The sequence below is a fragment of the Nyctereutes procyonoides genome, unplaced genomic scaffold (genome assembly GCF_905146905.1).
Source record: "Nyctereutes procyonoides isolate TBG_1078 unplaced genomic scaffold, NYPRO_anot_genome, whole genome shotgun sequence".
NCBI lineage: Eukaryota > Metazoa > Chordata > Mammalia > Carnivora > Canidae > Nyctereutes > Nyctereutes procyonoides.
Window position 1 is genome coordinate 41,844,898 of NW_026575131.1, and position 20,974 is coordinate 41,865,871.

The 20,974-nt window shown below is 35.7% G+C and overlaps 1 protein-coding gene and 1 non-coding gene across 4 annotated transcripts in view; one reads left to right on the plus strand and one right to left on the minus strand.

Annotated features, from left to right (window-relative positions):
* The window catches only part of SETD2 (SET domain containing 2, histone lysine methyltransferase), a 126,977-nt gene that overhangs the window by 43,514 nt on the left and 62,489 nt on the right, over positions 1–20,974 (plus strand). For all 3 annotated transcript variants that reach the window (XR_008666857.1, XM_055343496.1, XM_055343495.1), the window contains exons 5-11: positions 1,482–1,610; positions 3,334–3,457; positions 4,525–4,602; positions 6,257–6,354; positions 10,021–10,147; positions 18,582–18,716; positions 19,756–19,875. Coding sequence is in view for 2 of the 3 variants with exons in the window: in XM_055343496.1 (XP_055199471.1) it covers positions 1,482–1,610; positions 3,334–3,457; positions 4,525–4,602; positions 6,257–6,354; positions 10,021–10,147; positions 18,582–18,716; positions 19,756–19,875 (811 nt within the window). In the remaining variant the exon portion in view is untranslated. The remainder of the gene's footprint in view (positions 1–1,481; positions 1,611–3,333; positions 3,458–4,524; positions 4,603–6,256; positions 6,355–10,020; positions 10,148–18,581; positions 18,717–19,755; positions 19,876–20,974) is intronic.
* Positions 8,655–8,761, minus strand: LOC129522627 (U6 spliceosomal RNA). The gene has a single exon (XR_008666928.1). It is a non-coding gene; the product is annotated as a U6 spliceosomal RNA (small nuclear RNA).

Below are 20,974 nucleotides of genomic sequence, written 5' to 3' on the forward strand. Positions count from 1 at the left end.
ATCGGGCTCCCGGTGCATGGAGCCTGCTTGTCCCTCTGCCTATGTCTCTGCCTCTCTCTCTCTCTCTGTGACTATCATAAATAAATAAATTAAAAAAAAAATTTAAAAAAAAAAAAATGCTCTCATTTTGCTCAATTGTTCTATTAAATGTCTCAAAATAGTAAAAAGAATTAGTAATGGGTCAGAATTTAACTTTTCTCCTTCTACCTAATGTCAAGTATTTATAAGCCCTGAAATCTCCAATGTATAATAGTGTTTATAAGGAGACAAATTTCCCTTGCATTGTGCGTTATAGTATTCATAGTCAGTGCTCTGTAAAGTAGCTTTATTACTAACATAATAGTAGCCTTTTATCTCTTGAAAAGTTCATGTCCTGAGAGGTAAATGTTGGTATTTTTTAGCTTTTACTGTAAAATGAGATATAACTCTAGCATTTCAAAAGTACATAAGGTAAACTGTCTTCCAAACCCCAATCCCTCTAGTTCTGGTCTTTTCAGATAATTTTTTTGCCTATACCAACATTCATAGATACTTCCATTTTTTATGTATAGAAATGAATTCTTTTCCACATGCGTTTTTGAATTTTATCCTCTCACCCCGGGCCAAACACACACTCTTAAATATGTTTTGGAGACCTGTTCAGAGCTACACATACAGACCTACATAAATCTTCCCTAGATTACTTTGTTAGTCTATTTAGTTAACTCATAATTATTCATATTCTACTGAGAGACATTTGCTTCTATATTTTTCTTATAAACAGTAAACATCTTTATGTTAAAAAATGTGTGATTATTTTTTTATCAGTTTGATGAAAAATTGTATCATTTTTAACATGGGGAGAATATTAGGGTGATTTATAATGTAGATACCTTGTTTTTAGTGTTAATAAAATGTTTTCTTTCAAACTCAGTTTTTGGTTTTGCTCACATTCTAGTATTTTGAGAATAAACCTATACCTCAGAAAAATAAAGAGAAAGCACTTTGGTATTCCTTTATCTAAACTAAAAGTAGAGATGACAGTGCACATATAAGAAGAGAAGACACGAGTTAGCACTATTCTCCTAACTTGACCTTGTTGCTCTGGTCTCTGCATTTTTCTGACTTTTCCTGCCAACCTTGCTTTAAGAAATAGGAAGTATAGGATACCTTTCTTCATGTGTTTCCCACAATCAAACTTAGAGCAGTTGTCAACATCAGGTTCAAATTTAAGCTTGGTGTTCAGAGCTCTTCATAGTAGGTCAACCTGCCTTTCCATCTTCTAGCAGCCCACCTATCTTATCAGTCATCCTCTGCTGTTTTGTTTTCCATTCGTCAAGTGGGTCTTGTTTCCGGTTTCTGCATACAGGCAGCCCTGCTGAGTATCTCTTGTTGTTTTTTTGTTTTTTTGTTTTTTTTTTTGTAATTTTTTAATCTGTCTACATCCTGTGTCATTAGAGATTCTACTTTGAAGAATTAATTTTCTCCATTTCTCATTTCAGTTCCTCTCGGTGTCCAAATGGGGATTATTGTTCCAATAGACGATTTCAGAGAAAGCAGCACGCAGATGTGGAAGTCATACTCACAGAAAAGAAAGGCTGGGGCTTGAGAGCTGCCAAAGACCTTCCTTCGTAAGTTATGTTTTAATCATCTTTCACTTCATTTTTGTGTTGTTGAAGTTGGTTAGCTACTTTGTAGGAAAATAATGTGTCTGTTATACTGAAGTTTAATAATGATTATTGTGCAGAATGACCACTTGGTAGTTAGTTTGTAAAAATATTTTTTTCCCATATCTTTGAGGAAATTAAAAAGAAAAAATTTCCTCTATCTCTTTCTATATATGAAGGGAATTTTGTCATTGTGACATTTAGACCAGATAGGTCCTTCTTTGTCTGGTAGTTACTTTTCCTTTAATTCCAAGCAATTACCAAGTACTTGCTGTAGACCCCCAGAATCCCTATGAAACTCTGTAAGGATTTGGGACAGAATCTATAAGTCTATATAAAACTTTGTTGAGATAACAGTGGAAGGAGAGTATCTGAGATTATCAAGGTAGGGAATTAAAGCATACTTGATACACAATCAGTAAACATTTATTGAATGAATAAATGTTACCTTCCATCTAACTCATGTAACCTTTTTATATGTAATGCAATAAAAGATTCATTTTATTTTCTACCATATTCAGTATTTCCTTTAAACACTAATTTTTTTAATGGTAGGGAGGGACAGAAGGAGAGAAAATTCTAAGAAGGCTTCACACCCTGTGCAGAGCCTGATGCTCGATATTACAACCCTAAGATCATGACCAGAACAGAAATCGAATCAGACATTTAACTAACCGAGCCACCCAGGTGCTCCTAAATTTTTTATTTATAGCATATTTAAGTATTATGAAAAATGAATACCTTTTTCTTTAAAGTTAAATTACGTGTATTTACGATTAGAAAACTCTTCTATATATGTAAAAGGAATAAAGAAAACATTTTAAACTGTTCCCTAAAGCTCTTTAGCTTTTCTAAGCTTCTCACAAAAAACTCTGCTTTCGTAAAATAAACTAGGACTGAATATTTCCATGTTTCCCACATGTTCCTGCTCGTATAGCTTCCATATTCTGATGATAGTGTCAGTTTCATGTTTTAGTTCCAGGCTATTTAAATATTGATTGGTATTCTCATTGAAAAGGACATATTGTCAGATATACACAGGATGAGGAGGGCTTTGGAGCTAATCTGCTAGTTAGGGTTAAATACCATGACATTCTCTCTATATATTATACCTATTTCTTTTCTATTGAAAGTACTAAATAACCAAGGAAAGACCAATAAGGGGTGGAAGATAACTGAAAGAATTCAAGGAGAGAGATTAATCATAATCACTGATAAATGCTAGAGAAAACTCACAGAGAATGCAGTGAGAGAAAAGGTCTATTTGACTTTTAACGTCATCAGAGACCTTTGAGTAAAGGCAATAGAAGGGCTACTATATTTAAATTACCATCTTTTTTCTCAGAACATAAAGCCTCTAATATTTCAGTGCCTCTTGATTTCTTCAGAGCTGTTTCTCAGCTCTAAATGTAATGTTTTCATGATAATGTAAACCAGATTTGAGTGCTTAATATCCAGTTAGATCAGGGATATGTATTTTGGTAGTATGTATAAATGTAAAAGTGTCTTAGAATGAGAAAACCTCAGATGCTAGGTACTTTACATACATTTTAATTATATCTTGTATAATACTAAATTTATCCACTTTGCAATATTTTGTTGAATCTACTATTTTTTGCATGGATGTATGTATTTTCTATATAGCTCCTAGGCAGGAAGTGCTATTGTTTCCCTTTTGTTTTGCTAGGAACACCTTCGTCCTAGAATATTGTGGAGAAGTACTTGATCATAAAGAGTTTAAAGCCCGGGTAAAGGAGTATGCACGAAACAAAAACATCCACTACTATTTCATGGCCCTGAAGAATGATGAGGTGAGCAGTGTGAATGTGTTTGCTTTGAAACAGATCTGGAGGGATCCCTGGGTGGCGCCTGCCTTTGGCCCAGGGCGCGATCCTGGAGACCCGGGATCGAATCCCACATCGGGCTCCCAGTGCATGGAGCCTGCTTCTCCCTCTGCCTATGTCTCTGCCTCTCTCTCTCTCTCTCTCTGTCTCTTCTCTCTCTCTCTCTCTGTCTATCATAAAAAAAAAAAATCTGGAAATTGTTGAGTGTGAAGGCATCATTGATATGGACCGGTCTTTTTTTTTGGACTGGTCTTTAAAAAACATTAAGTGATGACAAAAAAGAGGGGCATTAACTGATATCCCCAGAGGTTTTTTTTTTTTTTTTTTTTTTTTTTGATGTGGGTTATATTTGTCACTACTTACATAAAAATTAAAGCCAGAAATTGAAAAATACTTATAAACCACTGGAAAGTAACAAGCCCATAATATATTGACATAAATAACATGTTTTTATAAAAGTAAAGTGTTTTCAAACAGTTTTTGTTTTAAACTGAGGAATACCATTATTTTGCATTTTTATAAATACCTCTAATGTCTGGTATAATAAAATTTAGGTAGATTCTCATATCTGTCTCTATATCCAGTCCTGAAAAACCTAATTCTAGGTCTTACCCCTGGACCTGCTGAATCTAACTCTTGAGGTGGGCCCAGGAGGAGTTTTAACAGGCTCTTCAGGGAATTTGGATACACACTCCGGTTTGAGAGCTACTGCACTGTGGTATAACATGCACCTTAAAATGGAGTTTTATACACATGAATTGAAATTGGAATAAAAGAGGATGTAAGAAGTATCTAAAAGTAAATCAAAGAGACATTGTTAGATATGGACATAGTTTTTCCTGTAACTAAGATGTTTATAGTTTGCGGATCTGCCAGAGGAAGCAGTCAATTATTTGTCACTTGGATGTGTCTATACATGAAAGAGGAGGGGATTTGAGGATGTAGGTCGTACATTTGCCTAATGCTTCTCCTTTGCAAAACATACATGTATTTTGAGATCTCATTTTTAATTCTTAAATGGTCCTTTTTCCCAGATAATAGATGCCACCCAGAAAGGAAACTGCTCTCGTTTCATGAATCACAGCTGTGAACCAAACTGTGAGACTCAAAAAGTAAGTTGAGGTACATTTAGAGTTTGGGATACCTTGTTCAAGATTGCTGTTCTTTTAATTTTAAATTGTATATCAATGGTACCTGTGGATTTTATTTTTTAATCATCTTAATTTTTTCCTACTCTGTTATTAAAAATCATACTTTAAGTTTAGATATTTATAAAATAGTACAGAAACCGTATAGAGTTCCATATACTTCACCTAGTTTGCCCAAATGTTCACAGTGTACAGAACTATTATATAATTACCCAATCCAGGAAACACTATTAACTGTTAACTAATCTAAAGTCTTTATGCAGATTTTGCCATCTGTCATTTTTCTGGACTAGGATCCAACCCAGCAACTCCTATTGAATTTTATTGTCACCTCTCGTTGCCCATAACTTTTGACTGTTATTTCAGAGGTATCAAAATGCAAAACTAAAATTTAATTTTGATGAAGTCCAGTGTATACTCTTATATTCAGATTTTTATCAGCTGCCCTATTTGGCTGTTTTAATAATGGACTGAATGGCCACAGATGAGAGGGATTATATGCAATGTACATGTAGTTACACTGCTTTTCAACAAGGCTCGGCTCTGGGTCTTGCTTATCTCTATGCCTGGCACATAGTTGACCCTTGGTAAATTCATTTATTGAATTTGATAAAACATTTTGAAATAATGATTTTAGTGCTCTAATTTGTGTTTTGAGCTTAGAAAAATATGTATATGTTAGAACATTGGTTCTTTTTTAGGCTAAGAAAGCAATGGACCCACTTCCTAGATAACTAATATCAGTGATTCTCTCTAATATTAAAATAGTGCTTTTGACTCCTAGGTATTTTTGTCCTTTGATCTGTGTACTAATATATTAGATACGGTTCTTCTAAGAGCCAAGCCATATAATAAATAGGAGAACCAAGTCCATAATCATTTAACCTAAGTTCTGGTTATAGTTTTTGCTTATACATGCTAAGCCATATGTTTAACTGTGAGACTCCAATTGTAGTGGGTCCCTTCATCTTTTTAAGTCTGGGTTTTTTTCATCAGTAACATGTTCACATGGTCTGGACAGGAGCTCTACAGTTGACATATCTTACATCATATTCTGGAGCTACCAGTTCTAACACCTGTATATTTACTCCCATTTTAATTCTTGAGTTACATGCAACTGTTTTCATGCTTTCTTCTCCTTTCACTACAGTCATATGACCACTGCTTCATGAAATTAAACATTGGTCATCATTGTTTACCTAGTTCCATGTTCCATCTCATCGTAAAATAGTTACTTTTTTTTTTTTTTTTAGAATAGTTACTTTTAACATAATACAAGGCAATGCCAGTTTGCCTATGATAGTCAGTGACAAGCATTTCCTATTTGCGTATTTTTAGTATAAGGGAATTTTTATTGTGTGGAAATGTATATTAGACAAGTTAAAGTAGCAATTACTTTTATTAGAGACAAATTAGAGGCAATACTCAATCTGGTAGTATTAAATAAGAGTAACACTTAAATATGTTAGTTTATTTAAAGAAAAATGTCCTTGCTATTTGGAAAAGCTTTTATAGTGTAAAGAGGCACATGTGTAATTAAGGCAGATGATGATCTTTAAAGAAAAACACACAGATTAATCAGTTACTAATTTCTTTTCTTTTAAAAACAACATCTCAGTGGACTGTGAACGGACAACTGAGAGTCGGGTTTTTTACCACCAAACTGGTTCCTTCAGGCTCAGAGTTAACATTTGACTATCAGTTCCAAAGATATGGGTGAGTTTTGTTTTTATTCTGTTTTGCTGCTTCTAATGGGGGAATGAAATGGACTGTTCAGATATAAAAATTTAAGACTTTGATGTGAATTACTAGAAAGTAATATGTACCCACAACTCTTTACTCTTAGTTTTGTGTATTTTTCCCTACTGTATGACACTTGTGGCCATAAAGGGATTTGTACATGAACTACATAATTTTCCTCTGAATTTCATGCTTATTTGTATAATTATGCTTCTTATGTAACTAAAAAGCCCTTTTTATTACATAAATGTCTACAGTGTATGTGTGTGCATGTACATGTAAAGAGAATAGTGTAATAAATCCCTGTGTATCCATCATCCATTAGTTATCAGCTCATGACTAATCTTTCTGATCCATACCACATTATTGAAAAATAATTTACTTAATCTCTCTAACCAAAATAACAACTGATGTAGTAGCAATGAATACCCCCAGCATCTATGTTGTGGTTTCATAGAACCCCACTAAAAGGAATAGGGTTCCTTGGAGAAGTGACTGATTTCAAGTTAAGACAGAAATTGAACCAGGTGATCTTAGATTATTTTGTCATGCCAGAAAACCCATGGATAAAAGATGACAGTCTTTTTTTTTTTTTTTTAAGATGACAGTCTTGTCAAAGGGACTTGGAGCTAGCTTGAATAGGTTCTCACAATAAGTGGGAAACTTCTTATTAACACTTAAGCACCAATAAGGATAATAACTATAGTGGTTTGAAACCTATTAATGTAAAATCCATGAGATTTAATGATACTTTAAAAATAAAAGTGCTTTAGTCATAATAGAAGGGAACCAATTCGTGATTTTCTTTTCATGTTTTAGCTATTTTTTGTTGAAAATGTCGCATAACATAAAATTCACCTTTTTAACCATTTTTAAGGTGTACAATTTAGTGGCATTTAATACAGCCATGTTTTTTTTAAAGATTTTAAAATTTATTTATTCCTGAGAGAGACAGAGAGAAGCAGAGACATAGAGGGAGAAGCAGGCTCTCCACAGGGAGCCTGATGTGGGACTTGATCCCCGGACCAGGATCATACCCTGACCCAAAGGCAGATGCTTAACCGCTGAGCCACCCAGGTGTCCCTACAGTCACATTTTGTATAGCCATCACCACTCTCTAGTTCCAGAATATTTTTATCATCCCAAAAGCAGCCTCTGTATGTATTAAGCTATCAGGCCCCATTTCTCCCTTTTCCTAGCCCCTGGCAAACACTGATCTACTTCTATATCTATGGATTATTCTGTATGTTTCACATAAATTGAATCATACAAATGTGATACTTTGTGACTTTTTTAGCATAATGTTTTTAAGGTTCATGTTGTAGCATGTACCAATATTTCATTCCTTTTTTAAGGGTAAATAATATTCCAGTGTGCGTGCATGCGTATGTACTCGTGTGTATATATGTATATACAAACACACAAACAATATTTTGTTTTATCCATTCATCTGTCAGTGGGCATTTGGGTTGTTTCCACCTTTTGGCTATTGTAAATAATGCTGCAGTGAGCATTGGTGAATAAATCAATTCATGATTTTTATTTTTTTAATTTCTTTTTTAAAAGATTTTTTAAAAAAATTATTCGTGAGAGATAGAAAGACAGAAACATAGGCAGAGGGAGAAGCAGGCTGTCATTATCAGGACCCCAGGATCACGCCCTGAACCGAAGGCAGATGCTCAATCACTGAGCCATCCAGGCACCCCCAATTCATGATTTTTATTTTTATTTTTATTTTTTTATTTATTTTTATTTTTATTTTTATTTTTTTTTATAAATTAATTTTTATTGGTGTTCAATTTACCAACATACAGAATAACACCCAGTGCTCATCCCGTCAAGTGTCCCCCTCAGTGCCCGTCACCCATTCACCCCCACCCCCCGCCCTCCTCCCCCTCCACCACCCCTAGTTCATTTCCCAGAGTTAGAAGTCTTTATGTTCTGTCTCCCTTTCTGATATTTCCCACACATTTCTTCTCCCTTCCCTTATATTCCCTTTCACTATTATTCATATTCCCCAAATGAATGAGAACATACACTGTTTGTCCTTCTCCGATTGACTTACTTCACTCAGCATAATACCCTCCAGTTCCATCCACGTTGAAGCAAATGGTGGGTATTTGTCGTTTCTAATGGCTGAGTAATATTCCATTGTATACATAAACCACATCTTCTTTATCCATTCATCTTTCGATGGGCACCGAGGCTCCTTCCACAGTTTGGCTATTGTGGACATGGCTGCTAGAAACATCGGGGTGCAGGTGTCCCGGCGTTTCAAAAATATGGAACGCTTCACGAATTTGCGTGTCATCCTTGCGCAGGGGCCATGCTAATCTTCTCTGTATCGTTCCAATTTTAGTATATGTGCTGCCGAAGCGACCACCAATTCATGATTTTTAAAAAGTGGTTTAAAAGTTTAAAAAAGAGAAAAAAAAATCAAGCTTTTATCCTGCCTTCCCTAAGTTAATTCTTCTCTAGTTTATTATTTATTTTATTTTTTTTTCTTCTCTAGTTTAAACCAAATAATTGATGAGAGGAAGTTCTTTGGAGGTCATTTCAGCTAATATATGAAGTAGTAATGGTATCTCCATTTTGCAGCACCTTGTGGACTTTTGGGCAATTGGTGTAGCATTCAGGGAATGAATGCAGACCAGGTTGTACGTAGGGCTTCATATTTTTTTTTCCTCTTATGTTTGCACTGTCCTCTTTGAAGGAAGGGGAACTAGAAATCAAGTGTTGTTTGTGATTTCTTGCTCTACTTATTGAATAATTTATTTTTAGGCCTCTAATTACTAGTGTCAAACTAAATCTGTCAGTTTCCGTTTGGTACAGTTCTTCATGCTTTTCTCAGGTAGCTCTAGTCACAGAATAAATAAATGGATGTGATGGTTTGTACCCAGGCTTGTAAAGTTAGGTTTGTGTTCTTTCCACCATTTTTCTTGACTCCATGGTTATATTTACTTATTATTATGTTTCTTATTAGTATTTCATTTTTATGTGGTAACTTTTAATAATCCTGTGTTTCCTTTAAGTATCCTGTACATGTTGAATTTTGTATCTGTATATGTATTTATAACAATACATTTTGTTTGTTTAGTTAAACATTTACATGTAAGAGATGTTGAGCTGGAACCCATGGGTGGCTCAGTGGATGAACATATGCCTTCAGCTCAGAGCATCATCCTGGGATCCTGGGATCTAGTTCTACATCAGGCTCCCCAAAGGGAGTCTGGTTCTCCCTCTGCCTATGTCTCTGCCTCTTTCTCTGTGTCTCTCATGTACTTAAAAAAAAAAAAAATGATGTTGAATTATTTAAGCAGTTTTGTTCTTAGCTCAAATATGTAAATGAGCTTTTATTTTTATACATTAGTAGGTACTCATAAAGTGGAGGAATTACTCATTGGTTTCTTGACTGATTTTGTCTAGCTAATGAAGGAAAACTGGGAAAAGAATGACTATTTTTTTTAATAGCAGTTTTCAGGCATTTCCCTTAAATAGTATCAGGTTTGTTAGAGTCTCTTAAAATAGTTACTTGTTTTTAGGCTGAATTGATTTCTGTCTTGTATGTGATTGTTATATTGTTGACATTTTTATATGGTTTACTTTCACATAGCTGACATCTTTTCTATGCTCCTTAAACAGAAAAGAAGCTCAGAAATGTTTCTGTGGGTCAGCTAACTGCCGAGGTTACCTGGGAGGAGAGAACAGAGTCAGTATCAGAGCAGCAGGAGGAAAAATGAAGAAGGAGCGATCCCGTAAGAAGGATTCAGTAAGTGTTTCATCTTTTCTTTCAACTTTTACCATAAATGTTTTAAGAAGGGAAGTAACTTTTCTGACTGAAATTTGAAAAGTCAGACTACAGCCAGAGAAAGTCAGGATCAGATGAAATAATCAGGAAAAGTATGGTTGCTATTTTTATTTCCAGTTCATAGAAATTAGATTTAGGTATTGAGAATTATTGAAGCCATCTTATAAACACATGGGCTAATAGTTTTTTGGAGCCTGTAAAACTTCTTATCCTAAGTACAAATAAAATGTTTATCTACTAGCTTACTTACGTCTGATCTACAGTTCTAATCTTTTCATATTGGTTTGGGTTTTTTTGTGTGGAACTCTTAAAAGTTTACACGTGTTCCTATAATATCTGAAAATCCTCTTTGGAGTATAAAGTGAGTTTTGAGAAGTAACAGGCAACCCAGGAGTGAGAATGGAATGGTGAAAGTGGGTCTTTTCAATTACCACATTAGCACAGTAATCAGTAGCCTTTTTTCTACCCCCAGTCACCTCAGTTACTATTGGAGGAAGGAGCTAGCTTGTTAATAAAGGGACTCCTAACTGAGTCAAGGACTTCATGTTGTTTTTTAAAATTCCTTTTCCCTTTTTCTGAGGATCCCTTCACCAGAACGGTATTTCTCAGCCTCAGAACCACCTGACAGAGCCCACAGTGAAAATGCACATTTTTCGGGTCTATCCCCAGACCTATGAATCTTAGTGGAGGGCTAGGAGCAGGGGCTAGGGGGCTAAAGGGATTAGTCAGCAAATTCCCTTATGATTCTTTAGCAGTTACCTCATGCCTGGGATTTTCAGGAACTCCTACAGTAAGAATTATAAATGGCTGCATAAATTAAGTATAAATTACTATTCAGGAGCACTTGGGTGGCTCAGTCAGTTAAGCGTCTACCTTTGGCTCAGGTCATGATCTCGGGGTGCTAGGATCGAGCCCCCTCCTCAGCAAGGAACCTGCTTCTCCCTCTCATGTTCCCCCTGCTGTGTGCATGTGCATATGCTCTCTTTCTCTCTCTCAAATAAATAAAATCTTTAATAAAAAAAAGTTTAAATTAGTGTTTAGATGAGATAGAAGACGTAATGGGACAAGGGGATAAAAGTATAATGGTTAAAAGGTGAGGTCAGGAAGCCCAAATTAATTAGGGAGAATTAATATGGAAAATCTGAGCTCCATAAGAAGCCATAGATAGCAAAAACTGTTGGAAAGGGCAGTTGAAAAATATAGAAGGCCTTTTAAAAAGTTCCAAAAAGGAAAGTTTCAACAAATACCTGTGTTGGTAGACCACTCAAGATGAACACGTTCATTAGAGTATTGTGTGTGCTTCAGCTCTCTTTTTGTAGAGCATATAGATTATAATGGTGTGCCAGACACTCTGCTAAGCCCTTGACACATTAACTCACGTAATTCTCACAATCAACTCTGCAATTGGGTACAGGGATTTTTCTTATATTGTTTGTATAGAGTTTTAGAAATGGTATGTTTATTTCTGTAATTTTTTAATTCTTTTTTTTTTTTTAAGATATATTTATTCATGAGAGACAGAGAGAGAGAGAGGCAGAGACACAGGCAGAGGGAGAAGCAGGCTCCATGCAGGGAGCCTGACATGGGACTTGATCCCGGATCTCCAGGATCGTACCATGGGCTGAAGGCTGCACTAAACCGCTGAGCCACCTGGGCTGCCCTAATTTTTTTATTCTTGTTCTAAAATCTGATCCACACTGATTTATATTAAACATATTTTTAACTGTTAAAAGGTTTTTCATCCTTTAAGTTTATATGTAGTCCTAGTAATGGACGCTAGTGTTCTTAAGCTTTGGCTGGTAACGTCATAGTATCTGTACATGTCTCTCTCTCTCTTTTTTTTTTTAAGATTTTATTTATTTATTCATGAGAGACACAGGGAGAGAGAGAAAGAGGCAGAGACACAGGCAGAGGAAGAAGCAGGCTCCATGCAGGGAGCCTGATGTGGGACTTGATCCCAGGTCTCCAGGATCAGGCCCTGGGCTGAAGGTGGCGCTAAACCACTAAGCCCTCCGGGCTGCCCTGTACATGTCTCTTCTACACATATTTCTTAAAGGTGTGTCCATGGAAGTGGAGTCCTTGGGTCAAAGCCTGTTAGCCTTCTTGACTTGCCTGTTGCAGGAAATTATTCTCTAACCTTCATTAAGATTGCTTTCATTTTTAACTTTCATTGTTTTATAATTGATAGTTATCAGAACAGCCACAAAATAGTTATTAAACATGATTTGTGCTTAAAATCCACATAAAAACTTCCCTTTGGCTATTTGCTGTTCTCAAAACTTATAGAACAAGCATTTTTAAAAAACTGTATTATTGGTAGGGGGTGTCCTTAAAATATGATGGTTTTTAGGTGGCGTTATATCTCCATCATACCAATATCAGATGACTTTCTATCTGGTAAGATTCAAGAACATCCGAAGGCACTAGAGTGTAGGCATTCCTTTTCTTTGTTTGCTTGTATTTATTCTGGTAATGGTTTGTATCAGTATAGGCTTTGGTTTTTATAGACTGAATTAGGTATAACATGAATCCAGTCATCATGGGTTACTCTGGTTGTGAATTTGAAGTTATTCCAGAATGAGAATGATTTGGATAAAACTTTGCACAGATAGAGGAATGACCTAGAATGATTCTAGGTTTCTAGGAGGGTTATTTCCCCTGACTTTAGTAATGAAGAGTTGAGCTTTAGTTTTACTTAGATTGTCTCCTACTGAAATTCCCTTCTGCATACCTAGATTCTGAATTCTAGTCAGCTACAGTTAGAGTCTTGGGAATACTTTTGGGTAGAGGATACCACAGAAAGGACAAGATAGCACGGTTTATTTGTTTGTTTATTTTTTAAAGATTTTATTTGACAGATAAAGCCAGAGAGCACAAGTTGAGGGAATGGAAATGGGAAAGGGAGAAGCAGGCTTCCCAGTGATTAGGGAGCCCAGTTGGGTTCGATCTCAGGATCCTGGGATCATGACCTAAGCCAAAGGCAGACGCTTAACCAATTGAGCCACCCAGGTCCTCTGATAGCACAGTTTAAAATATAGTTTTGCATATTTTAACTATTAAAAATATGTTAATAGTACTATAGCCTGCGTCCCCCATATTAGCCTTTAATTGGTAAACATTTTTTTTATTTCGTACTCTTATGATTGTATTTATCTATAGCTTATCTGCTTAACAAATCTAGAAGCTCTTCCAATCAAAGGTGGTTGTCTTTTTTGGGGACGTCACCAACCAGGTAATTAATTACCTAATGTAATTACTGGCTAACTAAATACTTAGCTGATGGAGGTATATTAAGTCCCTGTTATGTGATGATATTTGTAGTTTGTAAAGTACAAACATGGAATAGTCTGAGACTTCCCTTAGTCTCTTTTGAGTTTGTGAAACAAATTAATGATAACTAATTTACACAATAAGGATGAAAAAACACAGAGGAAACACTTGGCTTTCAACACAGAACAAACAAGTATTAATATCCAAAATATATAGAGAGCTCCTACTAATCAATAAGAAAAAATCCAACACAAAAGAAAAATAACAGACAACATCCAGACACTTCATTAATCCAAAAAGCCTAAAAAATTATTTTTTAAATAAAAATAAAATAATTAATAAAAAAATTTAAAAATTCAAAAAGCCAATAAAAAGATGTTCTGCCTCATTAGTGATGAGGGAATATCAAAACTATCAGATGTCAGATGTCATTTATAGGCTCAGACTTGATAAAAAGTCTGATAACTCATAAGAACAGGAGATCTACAGTGCTGGTGGGGGTGTAAGTGGATACAACCACTTTTGAAAACACTTTGGAGGGGTATGTGGGTGGCTCAGTCAGTTAAGTATCTGCCTTTGGCTCAGGTCATGATCTCAAGGCCCTGTGTCTGACCTCCCTGCTCAGCAGGGAGTCTGCTGCTCCCTCCCCCTCTGCGCATGCACTTCAGCGTGCAAGAGCACTTTCTCTCGCTCTTCGTGTCTCTCTCTCTCTCTCTCTCTCTCAAATTAATAAATACATAAATCTTTAAATTGAAAACACCTTGGAATTATTTACTGAAAGTGTAAGTATGTGTATCAGGAGTCACAGCAGGATTGCTTATGTTAGAAAAAGTAGAAACAACTCAAATATCCGTTAACACTAATATAGACAAATTATAATGTAATCCTAGAATGAAAAACTAGTCATGAAAAACTAGTCATTAAAGTGAAGGAACTGTGGCTGCATGCAACAGCATGGAGGACTCCTAAAATGTAAGGATGAATGAAAAACAAGCATGACACAGAAGTTTTGTCCAGTATGATTTCCATAAAGATAAAAAATAGACAAAATTAAGTTATAATATTTAGGAGTTTATACACAGATGGTAAACCTATTTTAAAAATCAGAGAACAAGGGATCCCTGGCGCAGCGGTTTGGCGCTTGCCTTTGGCCCAGGGCGCGATCCTGGAGACCCAGGATCGAGTCCCACGTCGGGCTCCCGGTGCATGGAGCCTGCTTCTCCCTCTGCCTATGTCTCTGTCTCTCTCTCTCTCTCTCTCTCTCTCTCTCTCTCTTTGTGTGACTATCATAAATAAATTTAAAAAAAATTAAAATCAGAGAACGATTTTTTTTTTAAAAGATGTTATTTATTTGTAAGCAACAGAGAGACAGAGACATAGGCATTAGGAGAAGAAGGCTCCCCATAGGGAGCCCAATTTCGGGACTTGAGACTCCATCCTGGAATCCCGGGATCACGCCCAGAGCCAAAGACAGATGCTCAACCGCTGAGCTACCCAGGCATCCCAGAGAGAACGATTTTTTAAAAAATTAGGAGATGTCTCAAGAGCAAAGAGGAGGTATTATAACCAGGGGAGGGCAGATGGGACCCTTCCTGAATGCTGGCAGTGTTGTCATCCCTCTGCCCCTTTTTTTTCACCTGCATGTTGATTGCATGGATATTGCTCACCTGTTTGTTAATCATTTACATGCTTTTCTTTATATTTCATCAGAAAGTATTACAAATTCTGCTTAGAGCCATTAAAGATAGTTCATGGCTGAAATACTAAAGTACTAAAAAAGAGAGTAAATAATTTCTTAGACTGATTAAGTACGTAACAGTAAATTTCTAAGTGCTATAGAATTATGCATATATATATAAATGTTCGCTTATCAACAATTTATTAAAATACACCGTAATACTTTTATGTTGACTTTTAGTTACTTCAAATCCTTTCTGGAAGGTGGTGACCCATAAATTAAGATAAATACTTGTACTAAATGTAAATTAATGAAGGCATCCATTGGTCTCCTGGCTCCCTTCTTCCTACGTATCCTAGGAGTTATTAATCCCACAATTCACAATTGTCCACTTGAGCACCCAAAATTATGGAAGCTGTATTATACTTGGGATTGGCATGATAATCTTTATGTATGTTATGGCCATCGAGCTTATAATTGTAGTGGGAATGTTCAAAGGTTATTCACCTTCTGTATTGTGTGTGCAAAATTTTGTTATTTTATTTCAGCTTCTATATTTTTGTTTATTTCCTTAAGAATGCTACTGTTTGGGATCCCTGGGTGGCACAGTGGTTTGGCGCCTGCCTTTGGCCCAGGGCGCGATCCTCGAGACCCGGGATCAAATCCCACATTGGGCTCCCGGTGCATAGAGCCTGCTTCTCCCTCTGCCTATGTCTCTGCCTCTCTCTCTCTCCGTATGACTAACTATCATAAGTAAATAAAATTAAAAAAAAAAAAGAATGCTACTGTTTTTATATACCAGCAGAGCTTTATATACTCTAGTATCTATTGAATGAATGTCTATTAAATGAAAAGGAACTCAGTTTTATCTCTTAAATGTTCAGAGTTAGAGAATCTTTTCCTGCCTAATTATGAAAAGAAATCTTTTCCGCCTCTCCCTCCCTCTCTCTCTTTTTTTTTATCTCTCTCTTTTTTTTAAAGATTGATTGATTGATTGATTGATTGATTGATTGGAGGGGGACGGACAGAGGGGGATGGAGAGGGACAAAGCAGACTGTGCTGACTGCAGAGCCCCATGCAGGCTCAGTCTCATGACCTGAGATCATGACCTGAGCTGAAATCAAGAATCTGTGGAGGCCTAACTGAGCCATGCAGGTACCCCAGAAAACCTCATCTCTTAACCCAGTAGTATTTGTATTTTGAAACAGTCCAAAGTGAGGTTCTGGCTGGTACATTTGGGGGGAAGGTGGAATTTTAAAGCCCTTGGTCTTTCCTATTCTAATCCTCTAGTATTTGAGACAGGAAGTTACACATTTAGGATATGCAGGGAAACAGCATCTTCGAGGAAATTATATTGGGTTAATATCTAAATTGGTTTTTCTGTATATATTCTTAATCTATATAAAACGTAAGAAATTATATTGGAAATGAAAAAGAAATGAACCTTAAATGTACATTTTAGAAGTGAAAAAATGAGTTTACATTTCTTCAGCTTCTTGCAAGTAGCATTTTATGTTTTCATATTTTTGTTCTTTACTGTTAGGTGAGTTTTGTGGTTTAATATAAAATAGAAATGTTCAGTGCCTTGCCTAAAATTATATTGAGATGATAAAAAGTTAATAAGTTAACAGAAAATTTCCTTAAGATTCTTGTCTTTCTGGGATGCCTGGGTGGCTCATTGGTTGAGCGTCTCCCTTTGGTCTTCCTTTGGCTCAGGGCGTGAGTCCCACATCGGGCTCCCTGCATGAAGCCTGCTTCTCCCTCTGCCTGTGTCTCTGCCTCTCTCTCTTTATCTCTCATGAATAAATGAATAAAAGTCTTTAAAAAAAGATTCTTTCAGATTTCCTTTCCTCTAATTTATTATCAGCGCATTTTAGACTTATATAATTTCAGGCCATGTTGGTTTAATGCTGTCTTTATATCTATCTCTTCTGTGTTGGTTGCTATCTTGTGTATATTTTATTCTGTTATTGCCACACTAATGCCACTCTCAAATTCCATTTTGATCAGATTATTCCCCATTTTCGATTCAGTAATAGAGCTCTCTTGCTCAATCACATCAGATCTAGATTCTTTTACATATCACCTCCAAGATCTTCTGATCTAACACCAGCCTTTCTTTTGATGAGGTTTTTCTAACTTCCTTACCATACCTTATCCACTCCAGCCAGGCCAAGCGAGGCACTGTCAGAATTTTTCATTTCCCTGTGTTTAAGATTTTCCCTTTACCCTCTCCCTCCAGTATCTTACCTATTATTAACCCTGTTTCTGTGAATTCACTTCTGGAGACTTATTCTAACTCCCTTCCTTCTTAGTTTTTAAGCATTTACAGTTAATGTTAATGCTTCATTGTTTGTTTTCATATGAATTATTTTTATCTCCCGAATAGTAAGTTCTTAAGGCATCCCCAATAGTAAGTTCTGTAAGACATCTTTATATTTTTTATAACATAGCTGGAAAACAACCACTGGTAGATTTTTTTTGTTGTTGTTTCCCCATTATTTAAATGTGATATTTGAAACATCCAGAGTATATATGTAAAAGTTATAAGGAATAATTATAAAAGAACCACTTGTGAGCACTTCTCTACTTCCAGCGCCCTGCTTAGCCCCAGAGGATATCACTGTTCTGAATTTTGTTTTACATCCATTGCCTTTTTAAAATTGAGTTTTCAGACCTGCACCTATGAAAATTTTGTTTTTGAGGTTTATAAAAACAGAGTCATTCAGTATGTAATCTTCTGGAATTTTTTTCTTGTAATAATATAAGATTGATGAATGTTGTTGCATTTGGCTGCTTCTTGATTCCTTTCACTGTGGTATAATAATCCATTGTATGCAAATGCTAGTTTATACAACCTGGTTACAGATGTTTGTTAGTGTTTTTTTGCTATTATAATGGTCATTCAATAATGAACATTGTTATAATTCTGTGAGTACACATGTGTAGAAGTTTCTCTGGGGTTTATTCTTAGGTGTGCAATGGTAGGCATACGGGATACAAATATTTTATTTTTGAAGCCAGTGTGTTTTTTTTTTCCTGGAATACTTTTCATGTAATATTAATTTGTTTCCTATAAAGGCAGATTTTTGTTTATTTTGGTTCATTGCAATGACTTTCGCACCTGAGATTATACCTGACATATAATAAATACTTGGTAAATATTTGATGAGTGAATGAAATGCTTTTCAAATTGATCATACCACTTATTACTTTCATTAACAGTATATAAAGTTCCTTTTGATCCACATCTTTGCCTAGACTTGATATTATCAGACTTCATTTTTCCCTAGATTAATCTAGTAAATGTGACATGGTTTCTTACTTGGGGTCTAACTCTGTTTTCCTTATTACTGGCAAGGTTGAACATCTTTTTAGGTGGTTTGATTCTTAGATTAGTGGCGTGTTTGTGGTCTTTTAACCAGATATATTTCTTTGCTATGGCAGGTAGATGGGGAGCTAGAAGCTCTGATGGAGAATGGTGAGGGTCTCTCTGATAAAAACCAGGTGCTCAGCTTATCCCGGCTAATGGTTAGAATTGAAACTTTGGAACAGAAACTTACGTGTCTTGAACTTATACAGGTGAGCTCTTTGATGTTAATTTATTTTTGATTTCTGACTTTGAGGTGGGGCATTGAAAGTACAATCTAGAATGATGATGACAGAAGGTTACTTCTGAGGAGAGTTACTCTTATTTTTAAAATGGTTTGTGAATTCTATATGACTTTGAAAGTTTGTACTCTTAAAAATATCTTAAGAGGGATCCCTGGGTGGCGCAGCGGTTTGGCGCCTGCCTTTGGCCCAGGGCACGATCCTGGAGACCCGGGATCGAATCCCACATCGGGCTCCCGGTGCATGGAGCCTGCTTCTCCCTCTGCCTGTGTCTCTGCCTCTCTCTCTCTCTGTGTGACTATCATAAATTAAAAAAAAAAAAAATATCTTAAGAGTTCAGCATTATTTAATCTGTTAGTAGATCTTGTTTGTATTTCTAGTCAAAGAACACTGTGGGATTTTTCTGTGTAATAATTCATGACATTTGATACAGTCCTCCCCTTTTGATTATTAGTATTCCCAAGGCCATTTTTACCACATGGTCTTGAAGCAAGGAATTTTAAGAGCAATTTCATTTACTCCAGTTTATTAAGTATGCCACAAGAAGTTGAACAATAAAAATGAATGATTTAAAAGAAAACGAAGAGAAAAACGCCTTTTGAACAAGCATCTGAAAGGAAGAGAGAAATGAAAATGATTTCGACTAATTGTTACAGTTTTAGCTTTTTCAGTAAGAATGCTGAATGTAATTTGGTTCTTAGTCCTTCAGAATTGAATTTCATTGTAAGTGACATATTGATATTTATATGTTCTTCTGTAAAATCTGTTTACATAAAGACCAAGTTGACTGAATGCAATTTAGGTATCAAAAAAGATTATAATCTTTTACTTTAAAGCATTTATTATTTGTATCTTTTAGTTGCATTAATCACAATAGTTTCTAAGTGTTTTGTGAATATAAACAAACTTTTTATTCCCCTTTGTTGACCCTTTTTAATGCTCTGTCTGGTATTGCCCACCCGACCCCCACCCCGATATCCTGCATCCTGCTTCCCTTCCTGCATGGAAGAATACACATTCACAATCTTGCCTGAAGTCTTTTCTGGAACGTCATGGGCTCTCATTGTTATGGATCTGGATGGCAGAACTAGGTGATGGCCGGGAAAGTAACCAGAAGCTTCAGGAAGAGGTTAGTTCATATTCAACTTGCTTATTTCCTAAAACTGCTATATAGATTGCTTAGGTTGAGTGATAGTATCAGTAATAATGAATTTAGCACTATGTTTACCACTATTAAATAAATATTATCATCTTGGTATCCTTCCTGTAACTATAACTTTTTACATACACCTTGCTAGTAGCAAGTTTGCCCCATGGTTTTTCCTTTTGTGTCCCTATGGTTGATACTGCATAGTTGGGAATTTAAGAGCAAAATATCCTATCATAGTTAAGTGAAAGATCCAGTTTGTTGCTAAAGCCATAGTTTTAAACAGATAGGAAACTTATATTCTGGGACTCTAAAAAATTAGTGAAGAGACAAATTCTGGAATGGCAAGAGTAAGAACGTTTTTGAGGAGTCAGTAAGTGTTTTAAAGATCTAAATTAAATGTTCATTGGCAGTGTTGTTAGTGGAGTTGTGATATTTATACCTTCTCATGAAATTATTTTTAAACCTAGTTTAAATGTACTTCTTTTTGATCATAGTTTCTGATATAATACCAAAGGCATTTAATCACTTCTAAAAATAAAAATAAAAATGGGAATGAGCAAATAAGTGGTTGTCTTGCCTCCATTCTTCTCGCAGGAGATTTGTCAATAAGTAGAAGTTGAGGAAGACCTGGGATTTCTCCCTCCCTTTTTTGTAAGGGTCTTCTTGGCTTTATTAAATGATTTATGAATTTAGCAGCATCCCATCTAGGAAGTAGAAGGGAACAACCTACCTTGGAGTTTCTGTAGAACTGCATTAGGGAGTACTTTGGAAGAAATTCTTGGATTTCAGAGTGGAGGGGTGGTTATCTCTGAAGAAAAGTCTTTTTTGTTAGCTGTTTCTCAGAGGCTAAAAGAGGTAAGTACTATCTGCATTTTTTGTGGGTAAAACATCATTTAAATATAGGTTGTTGCATAGTTCCCAAGCTTATATCACAGTCACTTAGAAAACTTTTTAGAAAAACATAGCCAGGATGAGGTACACTACTATATATATTTTAAAAATTGCACAGGTTTGAGAACTACCAGTAGAGGTTATTAATTGGTCCTATTTGATCTTGTGAGCAGTTACTTTCTCCACA